We start from the raw sequence: 12530 nt of genomic DNA, 5'->3' as shown, positions 1-12530 counted from the left end.
CAGATGAAATGGGAGCGGAGACAGCACCAGAACTACAAGTGGCTGAGCAACATCACGCTACCAGAAAAACACATGCCACGAGCACCACAACGGTAACACATCAAGCACAGCAGATGGCCATCACAGGCCCCACTTTGGGGCCTCACATGGTAATGTCCCAGGAGGAGAAGGGGGACATGATTGGTGAGTCTTGGGTTACATTTGAATCAGTTAAACAGCCAGAGACATTGCAGGAGAAAGTTGTAGTCACCTCACACCGTGCTGTGATTGGTGGTGAAGAAGTTGTCGAAACAGTCACTGAAGAGACTGAGGGAGGTATTCGCAAAAAGACAGTTGTAGTTCGCAGAAGAAAAGCTGTAAAAGTAGGTGGAGGGAAGATTTCTGGAGCCATAGAAGGGCCTGAGGATGAAGGTGGTGTGTTAATTGAGGAAGTTCCTGAAGGCTTTGATGAAGAAGGCTTGCCAGTCAGTTCAGAGGGTATTGTTGTGGAAGAATTGGCAGAAGAAACGGCCTCAGAAATACCTAGTGAATTACCTAAGGCAAAAGAAACTATAATTCCCATTGTCCTAGAAGATGCACCAAAAGAGAAGTTAAAGGTAAAGAAAGCTGTTAAAATTTTGAAGAAGAAGAAAGATGAAGTTGAAAAAGAAATTGTTGTCGAGGATGAAGTAAAAATTAAGAAATCAAAGGTTCAAGCGGTAAGTATTACAAGTGACATGAATGTTCTTGAAGAAGTAAAACCTGAAGAGATATTTGAAGAAACAGTGGAAATATTGGAAACACCAAGTGAAGCTATGGCTGTGTATCCATTAGATGTTACTGAAGAAGATGTAAAAATGAGCAGTATTGAGCCCATTAAGGAAAATATATCAACTGAAAAGAAAACTGTTAAGAAAATAATAAAAAAATCATCGGTAAAGGCTAAGAAAGGTGTGGTCCAAAAAGAAGAAGCTGTTATTCAGCAACTCAAGGAGACAGAAGGAACAGAAGAATCCATCAAAGAAATGTCACCAACACCTGAAAATGTGAAGGGAAAACTACTTTTGGCACCATTTGAGGAACTACTAGTAGAAGATGTAACTCTAGGAGAAGATACAATTCTTTTGAAAGCTGAAAAACCTAGGGAAGAAAGAGTCAGTCAAGAAGTTGAAGGGCTTCAAGCTATTGAGGTTACTGAGGCTGTTTCTATAAGCAGTACTGATGAAAAGGTTTTAGAGAAACTAGTAGAAGATAAAGCAGAAATGATTCAAGAAAAACCATTAAGAGAGGGATTAGAAATCATTGAAGTTTTGCCCTCTGAAGGGAAAGAAAAACCATTGCCAAGTTTTGAAACTAAGTTTTCCCAAGCAGAACCCACGTGGGATGAACAAAAGTCAGTAATAGTGGAAGAAATAGTTCCTGATATCAAAGAAGATAAATTTATTGATGAAATACCAACAACTACTGTAGGGAAGAGTGATGTCATGAAGATGAGAGCATTGCAAGTGGCTGAGGTCATACCAGAAGCAAATGTAGAGGCAAAAATTGAGGAGAAAATTGATAAAGATCATGCTGACATTATTCACACAGAAAGTGTTACTAACAAAAAGCCTGCTGTTACTAAGCCACTTCTACTAGCTTTAGGGAAGGAAACAGATAAGGATCTCCCATCTGAGAGCCTGAAAGAATTATCTGAGCAACCAAAAATGAAGGTCAAAGCTCAGCGAGTAATAGATACTCAGACTTCAGTAACAGTTGAAGAAACAATGATGGAAGATAAGGAAGAACCTTTTGTGGAAAAGATGGATAAAAAGGTGGTAGCTTTGAAATTTGTCAATGAGCAGTCTGCTGTTGAAATCACACAAGTAATTACAGCTGAATTAATGGAAAATGAATTGGAACGACAGAAATTTAATGTAGAGGAAGCTTCACTTCAAAAGGTATTCTCTGTTGATATGAAGGCAAAAGAAACAAAAGAGAACGTGTTAGGCATAGGGCAACAACAAAATGAAATGTTGAAGCTTGAACAAGCAGCAGTACTCCCTGAAAGAGTACAACCAGAGGAAAAACCAAAGGGTGTAGTAGAGGAGAAGTTTCCTCTGCAAGTTGAAGAAGTAATGACAGAAGGAATGATTGATCAAGTTCCAGATTTGGAAAAGTCCATGAAAATGAAACCTAAATTGGAAATCTCTGAACGTACAGCGCTGCAAGTTTCGCACATAGTTGTTGAGGATAGCACAGTGGCAACAAAAGAAACAGATACTCAGCCTCTAGTGTTGGAAATCTCTGTAGAACACAGTGATTCTGTGATGCCTATCTCTGAAGGAACAGTAATCATGCAGCTTGGAGAGCAAAAGACTGATTCAGTTCCCTCGGAATATCTGGAGGAAATTCCAAGTATTATTTCAATTCCAGAAAAGGCTGAACCGAAAATACAGGAACAAGATATCACAGAAAAAACAACTGAATTGGTCTCCGACACATTTAAACTTATAGAACAGCCACAGAAAACAGAAGAAAAAGATGGCATATTATCCGTTAAAAAGGAAATCCAATCAGTAATGTTGAGTACCACGGGTCAAACTCTGATATCACCTAAAGAAGACAAAGTGGAACCTATGCCAGAAGACATTGTTAGCCACTTTCCTGTACCCATAAAGGAATTAGAGAAGGCTGAGCAAACTGTAATTTCTCATGTATCTTTATTGGTGGCAGAAACTGTTATCGAAGAGGCAAAAGTTGAACTATCTGAAACAAAGAAACCAAAAGAAGCAAAGGGGAAGGTATTTTTTGATAAGCAAGAAGCATTAGAAATTTCTGAAGTGACTTCTGATGAACTAATGGTTGAAAAAATAGTAGAAGATATTCCTATTTCCCACAAAGCATCTGAGAATGTAATCATGCCATTAGATGACAGGGCCAAAAAGAGTAAAACTGAGGTTTTAAACCTAGGATTAGAGCAACTCAATGACACATTGATTGATAAATTTCAGGAACTTGAAATAGAAAAGAAGCATTTAGAAAGTGCTACCACAATCCTGGATATTCAAGTTCCAGTATCAGTCGAGGAAGTATCTCCTTTTGAAGCCAAAGAAAAGATTTTGGAAAGTGCTAAGATAACATCCAAAAAAGCTGCTCAAAGTATTAAGGAAATAGGGGCCATACAGGTATTAGAAACTACAATAGATGATAAAGAGCAGTATCTTCCCTCAACCAAGCCTGCTGATGACATAGCCAAGGAAGCTAATGTTATGCCAAAAAGGAAGGCTCCAGAATTGCATGAAACATTGGCATTAGAGAACACTTCTGAAATCACTATGGAGATAGAAACTATTGACCATGCCATTGCAGATATTATACCTCAAGAGCCAGTAATTGTTGAAGAAAAAATGCCGGAAGTTAAGGATGCACCATTTGCTGAACCAAAGAAACCACAAGAAGCAAGAGCTATGGTCATTAAAGAGACACAGGAAGCAATTTCTATTTTAGAAATCATTCCTGGAAGTCAGGAAGAAGAAAAATCCATTCCAGATTTGCCTGATAAGGAGAAATTGATCCCCAGAGATGAAGAAAGAGAAGTTGCATTAGCAATGAAAACAAAGCCAACCATGCTGGCTAGTGGAAAGACTGAATCATATGATACAATCTATGAAGAAACCATTCCAATAGCAAAAGAATATGATGAACATGACTTGGGAGTGACAACAATCTCTGGTATGGAAAAAGGCGTATGTGAGGTTAAAACTACAAGGGTAGAACTCAGAGAAAATATTACTGACACTGTTACGCCAGAAAAAATAGTCGTTCCTCATGGAGTGGAAGTCATGGAAGATAAACCAGATGAGTTAGTCAGTGTCAAAGAAGTAAAATTAGATGGCTTGGTAGATAATATTCCCAAGGATGACTCTAAGATTGAAGTAAAAACTCTTAAAACAAAACCTAAAAAGTCACAAATTAGGGAGGATGAAAAACAGGAAGATAAATCTACACAAGAAACTGGGGAGGGTGAAACTGAGAAACCCATCCAAGAGACACTACATGACACAGGCCTAATTACCAGCACTACACCGGACACAGGTTTCGCCAAATCCAGGGAAAAGACAAAGAAGGATGCCTCTGTTTTGGAAATTCCTACTGAAACAGTCACTGATGTGATCACAGACACGCATGTGACACCTGAGCAGTTGATTGATACTGACAAGGAAGTGGATGTGGGCAAAAGCCCTGACACCATGCCATTCACACTTGAGTTAAGAACCTCCATACCCACTACATCTACAACAATTCCATCGGAGATAACAGCAATGACCACTACATTATCAAAACAAGAGAAACTAAAAGAGGGTGAAGAGCAAATGCCATTAATCAAACTGGATACTGACTTATTTCCAGGTAAAATCATCGAAGCTGAAGATGAGATGGATGAGAGTGGAAAGGTAAGCAAAGAAGGCGAGGAAGAAGTGAGGGATGAACCGAGACGCATCCAGCCAGATGAGCAGAAAGAGGAGCCAAAGAAAAGAAAAAAGAAAATGCCACTAGTAAAAACATCTGAAGTTGTGGAAGAGTCATCCACTGAAGAGAAGGTTAGAGATATAGTTGACTTTAAACCACAAATAGAACATGCAGGCGAATTAGCAGAGCTGACCGAAAAGGGAAGAGTGGACATTGTGGTAGAAGAAAATATATCAGTGGTGAGAAAGACTGTTCGAAAAATTCCAAAAACTACTGAAATATCAGAAGAAAGAGTGCCAGAAGAAATCCTGGAAGAGATCAATGAAGACATTCCTCAGCCAGTGAAAGCAGAAGAAAAAGGAGAGCCAGAGGAAAATGTAGACGTAACTGAAATATTAGTAAAGAAGGCACCAAAGAAAAAGAAGTCCATTAAAATGGCTATTGATACTGAGGAAAGGATGGATGAGGAGAAAACAGAGGAGATACCAGAGGAAGTTCCAAAAACTGAAGAGGGAGTTGAAAAGGAGATTCCTGAAGAGAAGGTTTCAGTGTCTGAGGTGGAGGTGAAGGAGGCTCCCAAGAAGAAGAAAAAGCCTAAGGTGCCGGAAACAGCAGAAGAAGTGGTGGAGGAGGAAAAGGTAGAAATTATACCTGAAGAAAAACCAGAAGAGGAAAAGGCCGAGGAGAAAGAAACACCAGAAGAAAAGGTGGAAGTCCATGAAGCAGAGGTCAAGAAAGCTCCAAAGAAAAAGAAACCTATCAAAAAGGCAATTGGTTCAGAGGAAAAGGTGGAGGAAGAGAAAATAGAGGAGATCCCTGAGGAAGTTCCAAAAACTGAAGAGGGAGTTGAAAAGGAGATTCCTGAAGAGAAGGTTTCAGTGTCTGAGGTGGAGGTGAAGGAGGCTCCCAAGAAGAAGAAAAAGCCTAAGGTGCCGAAAACAACAGAAGAAGTGGTGGAGGAAGAAAAGGTGGATATTATACCCGAAGAAAAACCAGAGGAGGAAAAGGCTGAGGAGAAAGAAACACCAGAAGAAAAGGTGGAAGTCCATGAAGCAGAGGTCAAGAAAGCTCCAAAGAAAAAGAAACCTATCAAAAAGGCAATTGGTTCAGAGGAAAAGGTGGAGGAAGAGAAAACAGAGGAGATCCCTGAGGAAGTTCCAAAAACTGAAGAGGGAGTTGAAAAGGAGCTTCCTGAAGAGAAGGTTTCAGTGTCTGAGGTGGAGGTGAAGGAGGCTCCCAAGAAGAAGAAAAAGCTTAAGGTGCCGAAAACAAAAGAAGAAGTGGTGGAGGAAGAAAAGGTGGATATTATACAAGAAGAAAAACCAGAGGAGGAAAAGGCTGAGGAGAAAGAAACACCAGAAGAAAAGGTGGAAGTCCATGAAACAGAGGTCAAGAAAGCTCCAAAGAAAAAGAAACCTATCAAAAAGGCAATTGGTTCAGAGGAAAAGGTGGAGGAAGAGAAAACAGAGGAGATCCCTGAGGAAGTTCCAAAAACTGAAGAGGGAGTTGAAAAAGAGATTCCTGAAGAGAAGGTTTCAGTGTCTGAGGTGGAGGTGAAGGAGGCTCCCAAGAAGAAGAAAAAGCCTAAGGTGCCAAAAACAACAGAAGAAGTGGTGGAAGAAGAAAAGGTGGATATTATACCCGAAGAAAAACCAGAGGAGGAAAAGGCTGAGGAGAAAGAAACACCAGAAGAAAAGGTGGAAGTCCATGAAGCAGAGGTCAAGAAAGCTCCAAAGAAAAAGAAACCTATCAAAAAGGCAATTGGTTCAGAGGAAAAGGTGGAGGAAGAGAAAACAGAGGAGATCCCTGAGGAAGTTCCAAAAACTGAAGAGGGAGTTGAAAAAGAGATTCCTGAAGAGAAGGTTTCAGTGTCTGAGGTGGAGGTGAAGGAGGCTCCCAAGAAAAAGAAAAAGCCTAAGGTGCCGAAAACAACAGAAGAAGTGGTGGAGGAAGAAAAGGTGGATATTATACCCGAAGAAAAACCAGAGGAGGAAAAGGCTGAGGAGAAAGAAACACCAGAAGAAAAGGTGGAAGTCCATGAAACAGAGGTAAAGAAAGCTCCAAAGAAAAAGAAACCTATCAAAAAGGCAATTGGTTCAGAGGAAAAGGTGAAGGAGGAGAAAACAGAGGAGATACCAGAGGAAGTTCCAAAAACTGAAGAGGGAGTTGAAAAAGAGATTCCTGAAGAGAAGGTTTCAGTGTCTGAGGTGGAGGTGAAGGAGGCTCCCAAGAAGAAGAAAAAGCCTAAGGTACCGGAAACAGCAGAAGAAGTGGTGGAGGAGGAAAAGGTAGAAATTATACCTGAAGAAAAACCAGAAGAGGAAAAGGCCGAGGAGAAAGAAACACCAGAAGAAAAGGTGGAAGTCCATGAAGCAGAGGTCAAGAAAGCTCCAAAGAAAAAGAAACCTATCAAAAAGGCAATTGGTTCAGAGGAAAAGGTGGAGGAAGAGAAAACAGAGGAGATCCCTGAGGAAGTTCCAAAAACTGAAGAGGGAGTTGAAAAGGAGATTCCTGAAGAGAAGGTTTCAGTGTCTGAGGTGGAGGTGAAGGAGGCTCCCAAGAAGAAGAAAAAGCCTAAGGTGCCGAAAACAACAGAAGAAGTGGTGGAGGAAGAAAAGGTGGATATTATACCCGAAGAAAAACCAGAGGAGGAAAAGGCTGAGGAGAAAGAAACACCAGAAGAAAAGGTGGAAGTCCATGAAACAGAGGTCAAGAAAGCTCCAAAGAAAAAGAAACCTATCAAAAAGGCAATTGGTTCAGAGGAAAAGGTGGAGGAGGAGAAAACAGAGGAGATACCAGAGGAAGTTCCAAAAACTGAAGAGGGAGTTGAAAAAGAGATTCCTGAAGAGAAGGTTTCAGTGTCTGAGGTGGAGGTGAAGGAGGCTCCCAAGAAGAAGAAAAAGCCTAAGGTACCGGAAACAGCAGAAGAAGTGGTGGAGGAGGAAAAGGTAGAAATTATACCTGAAGAAAAACCAGAAGAGGAAAAGGCCGAGGAGAAAGAAACACCAGAAGAAAAGGTGGAAGTCCATGAAACAGAGGTCAAGAAAGCTCCAAAGAAAAAGAAACCTATCAAAAAGGCAATTGGTTCAGAGGAAAAGGTGGAGGAAGAGAAAACAGAGGAGATCCCTGAGGAAGTTCCAAAAACTGAAGAGGGAGTTGAAAAGGAGATTCCTGATGAGAAGGTTTCAGTGTCTGAGGTGGAGGTGAAGGAGGCTCCCAAGAAAAAGAAAAAGCCTAAGGTACCAAAAACAGCAGAAGAAGTGGTGGAAGAGGAAAAGGTGGAAATTATATCTGAAGAAAAACCAGAGGAGGAAAAGGCTGAGGAGAAGGAAACACCAGAAGAAATAGGTGTTATCAAGGATGTGGACGTCAAAGAGGTACCTAAGCAGAAAAAGAAACTTCCTAAGAAGGTTGTCCCAGTGGAGGAACAAACAGTAGAGGAGCCGCTTCTACCTCAGGATGAAGTCACTGAAGAAGATAAACCAGATGTCTTGGAATTAATTGAAGAGGAAGGAACTGGTATTAAAAAAGTGGTGAAGAAGAAGAAGAAGGTAATTAAAAAGGTTGCTGAAACTGTGGAAGATATTGTTTCTCCAGTCGCCACGGTGGAGGAAAAGCCTAAAGAAGCTCCTAAGCCTGAAGGGAAACCTAAACCCACTCTTCAAAAAATGATCATTGAAAGGAAGAAAGTTAATGCGAAAAAGGTTCAAATCGTTCAAGTAGAACCGGAGCAGCCACTTTTCTGCCAAGTTAAACTTCGCAAATCATCAATTCAAAAAAGAGAAATAGAAAAAGTTAAAGTTCAGCAGATACGTCTTAAGGGTGTGGCCAAAGTTGTGGAATTTTCAGCGAAGGCTACTCCTCTGCAGATAACTGAGCTAAATGCATATCCCCAGCAGGGTCATATGAGCCGAAATGCTCGTGAGGCACTAAAATACGAGCAGGATCATCCTGAAAAGTTTAAGCCAAAGAGAAAGCCAAAATCTAAATTGGAAGAGTTTGAGCTTGATGATGAAGTATTAGAGAGGCCACAGCTTGAGAAGGTGGAAAAGTTTGATTGGCCAGAACGTAAAACTAAGAAGAAGAAGGAGGAAGAGAAACCTGAGGAGAAAAAGCTGGTCATTGGTAAGGGCAAGGTTCCTGAGGAAGAAATTCCTCAAGAGACAGTGAAGCTGAGGAAAATCCCAGAGAAACCAGTTACAGAGGAGATGACAGAGGAAAAGGTCATTAAGAAACCAAAGCCTGAAGATTTGAAGGTGAGGGATGAACCTGATATCAAGGACATTGAGGCTCCCAAGCTTGGAAAATTCAAAGGTGGTGTTGAAGGGCCAGAGCTAGAAATGCCTGAAGAAGAGAAACCTGATGAGATTCCTGAAATTCCATCAGAAGAGGAGAAACCAAAGAAGAAAAGACCTCTTAAAGTTAAGCATGAAGAAGTTCCTGAGGAGCGAACAATTCCATTGGGTAAGGGAAAGCCTCGTGAACCCCCTGAAGAGGATTCAGTGGGTATCAAGAAACCAATCCCAGGTGTACCGGAAGTACCTGAGCCAGAAACCATCACTCTAAAACCTTGGGTGAAGGATACTCCAAAGAAAGAAGAGGAGAAACCACATGATGCTGAGGTAGTCTTTAAACCAGCAGATATTCCAGAACATAAACCAGAGGAAATCGAACCAAAGCAATTTACAATTGATGATGCTGAAAAGGAGAAGAAAAAGCGAAAGAAGAAAAAGGAACCAGAGAAGCTAAAAGAAGATTTAGTTAAACCTCTAGAGGTACCTGAAGACAAACTTCCAGAGAAGGTGGAAGAAGATGAAAAACCAGAGGAAGTTGTTCTGAAAAAGGTGCCCAAAGAAGATGTTCCTGATTTATCTGTTGTTGAAGATGTTCCCCAAGTGGTTACAATTATAAGTAAGGAACCTGACAAACCCAAGGAGGAGGAAATTCCAGAGGTTCCGCAGACAATTACCCTGAAGAAGAAAAAGAAACCTTTAAAAGTTGATGAATTAGAGGAACTGACTACAGTTAAGAAAGAGAAAATTGAGGAAGAGCTGGTTTCTGAAGAATTTGTTATAAAGAAATCACCAAAAGAAATCACTCCAGAAGAATCTGATGTTGTGGTAATAAAAAGAGTGAAACCAATTGTGCCCTCAGAAGATGACGTAGAACAATCTGTAGTAGTACTTCCCAGAAAACCAATGGAACACATTTCGGAAGAGATAACATTGATCAAAAAGAAGCCAATGGCAGTGAAAGAAGAAGAAGTTGTTGCAGATGTTACCGTGAAAAAAGTGAAGGAGGTGCACTTCAAGGAAGAGGCAGAGATTATAGAAGAAATCACTTTGAAAAGAGAGGAGCCCAAACCTAAAGAGGATGTTTCTGAAGAAATTGTATTGAAAAAGAGAAAGCCTAAGAAACCAGCAGAAGAAACTGTGGAGGAAATAATAATTAAGAAACCCGAAATGCCAGAAGAAGCTCCTAGTGAAGATGTTACATTAAAAATAGAAAAACCCATAAAGCCTACTGTAGAAGAGGATGCAATCGAAATCACCTTACAAAAATTAAAACCTGTGGAAGAAACTTCTGCAGAAGTGACATTGAAAAAGAAAAAGCCAAAGAAACCAAAAGAAGAAGAATCTGCTGCTGAAATTACCCTTAAAAAACCAAAGAAAGTAACAATAGAAGAGGTGGAAGACATCTCTGAGGAGGTTACTTTGAAGAAAAAGAAAGAGCCAAAACCAATAATAGAAGAAGCAGCTGATGAAGTGACGATCAAAAAGGTTGAAGTTCTTCGAGAAGAAAAGCCTGAAGAAGTCGTCATAGAAAAGAAACTTCCAGAAGAACCTAAGTCGGCAGATGTCATTGAAGAAGTTTCTATCATTAAGAAACCTAAGGCACCTGAAGATGTGAGTGAAGAAGTAATTGTGAAAAAGAAAAAGCCAAAGAAACCAAAAGAAGAAGAATCTGCTGCTGAAATTACCCTTAAAAAACCAAAGAAAGTAACAATAGAAGAGGTGGAAGACATCTCTGAAGAGGTTACTTTGAAGAAAAAGAAAGAGCCAAAACCAATAATAGAAGAAGCAGCTGATGAAGTGACGATCAAAAAGGTTGAAGTTCTTCCAGAAGAAAAGCCTGAAGAAGTCGTCATAGAAAAGAAACTTCCAGAAGAACCTAAGCCGGCAGATGACATTGAAGAAGTTTCTATCATTAAGAAACCTAAGGCACCTGAAGATGTGAGTGAAGAAGTAATTGTGAAAAAGAAAAAGCCAAAGAAACCAAAAGAAGAAGAATCTGCTGCTGAAATTACCCTTAAAAAACCAAAGAAAGTAACAATAGAAGAGGTGGAAGACATCTCTGAAGAGGTTACTTTGAAGAAAAAGAAAGAGCCAAAACCAATAATAGAAGAAGCAGCTGATGAAGTGACGATCAAAAAGGTTGAAGTTCTTCCAGAAGAAAAGCCTGAAGAAGTCGTCATAGAAAAGAAACTTCCAGAAGAACCTAAGCCGGCAGATGTCATTGAAGAAGTTTCTATCATTAAGAAGCCTAAGGCACCTGAAGATGTGAGTGAAGAAGTAATTGTGAAAAAGAAAAAGCCAAAGAAACCAAAAGAAGAAGAATCTGCTGCTGAAATGACCCTTAAAAAACCAAAGAAAGTAACAATAGAAGAGGTGGAAGATGTGTCTGAAGAAATTACAATAAAAAGGAAGGAACCAGTTGAACAGAAAGTGGATGATGTTGCTGAGGAGATCACTGTCCGAAAAATGCGGAAAACGCCTAAGAAGCTTGTTGTGGAGGAAGTTGCTGAAGAGTTCACACTTAAAAAGGAGCCCAAAAAGAAGGAAGAGCCAATTGAAGATGAGATCCAAACTGTTACATTTAAACCTAAAGCTCCTAAAATGAAACAGGAAATTGAACAAGAGTTCAAGATCAAGTCAAACACATGGGAAGAAGAGGAAGTTAACTTATCAAAAACTCTGAGAATTAAAAAGCAGAAGCCCCAAACATTTGGTGAAGAAACTGGTGAAGAGACTATTAGAATTACTGAAGAATATGAAGTAGAGGGGGAACCTGAAATTATTGAGGAAGAAGTAGTAGAAGTTGAATTTAGGAAGAAGCCAAAGATAAAGAAGCCGGAGTATATGGTTGAAGATGTTGAGGAAACCGAGACAACAGTGAAAAGGCGTGGATCAAGAGAAATAGAGGATGTAGATGCAGAGGGATATTACACTAGGCGTGTGTCTCATCCAAAAGGGTTGGAAAGTATTGAAGAGACATTCCAAGTCAAAAGACCCAGGAAACCAGTGGAGGAAAGGCAACCATATGAAGTTGAAGAGATTGAGGAGGAGTTTAGCATTGATTTGGGAAGGAAGATGTCTCGTGAAATTCCTGAGGGCTCAGATTATGGAGAGGATTCCCTGCAGCTGAAGTTGAAGCCCAAGAGAAAGCCTGTGATGACCAGTTTTGAAGGTCAAAGTTACCCATATTGGGCATTTTATTTATATCAATTTTCAATTCTGCTTCTTTTTAGTTTGAAGCATGTCTTAATAATTGCCATTACTTTTACAGAGGACTCATTTTCAAAAGTATCTCTGTTTATTGTGTACTTTATTTTTTATATTTTATTTTCTTTATTTTGCATAATTGATTTTCTGTTTTACATTTTATTTTCTACTGCAATATAAATGCTATTAATATATCCCAAGCTTTTTTCAACCTTAGCTTTTACATTAGATTTTATTTTGACTATTGCAACTAAATAATTATTTGATATTGATTACTAATTTTCATTCATAGAACATTTGTTTTTATCTGAAGTAACATTAGGCATAAGGAAATTTATCTAACAACTTTGTTGTAATTTAATCATATATCACATAGCTGTGATTGAATTGTGGCCATCAATATTTCATTCCTATGGATATTCCAATGATAATTGCATTTCACACAAATATATCAAGAAGGCACTTTCTTTTTCAATTTATCAAGTAGTCACTTAGAGAACACTTAAAATGTGATGTGTGACCTCTATATTCCTCTAAGACTCAATATATGTGACAAAATGGAATGTTCATCATCCATGTCTAGTAAGACAGCTTTCA

At 39.5% G+C, this 12530-nt stretch overlaps 1 protein-coding gene across 7 annotated transcripts in view; it reads left to right on the top strand.

Annotated features, from left to right (window-relative positions):
* Positions 1–12530, top strand: part of sls (sallimus) — a 249950-nt gene that overhangs the window by 189602 nt on the left and 47818 nt on the right. For 4 of the 7 annotated variants that reach the window (XM_071587293.1, XM_071587292.1, XM_071587291.1 and 1 more), the window contains one exon: positions 4–11898. The exons of 1 other annotated variant lie outside the window; for it this stretch is intronic. In XM_071587293.1, coding sequence (XP_071443394.1) covers positions 4–11898 — 11895 coding nt within the window. The remainder of the gene's footprint in view (positions 1–3; positions 11899–12530) is intronic. 2 more of the 7 variants (XM_071587295.1, XM_071587294.1) reach the window with 1 other exon arrangement.

The sequence above is a fragment of the Hetaerina americana genome, unplaced genomic scaffold (genome assembly GCF_022747635.1).
Source record: "Hetaerina americana unplaced genomic scaffold, ioHetAmer1.1.p SCAF_3, whole genome shotgun sequence".
NCBI lineage: Eukaryota > Metazoa > Arthropoda > Insecta > Odonata > Calopterygidae > Hetaerina > Hetaerina americana.
Note: the sequence above shows the minus strand (reverse complement) of the source record. Positions and strands in the feature narration are given on the sequence as shown.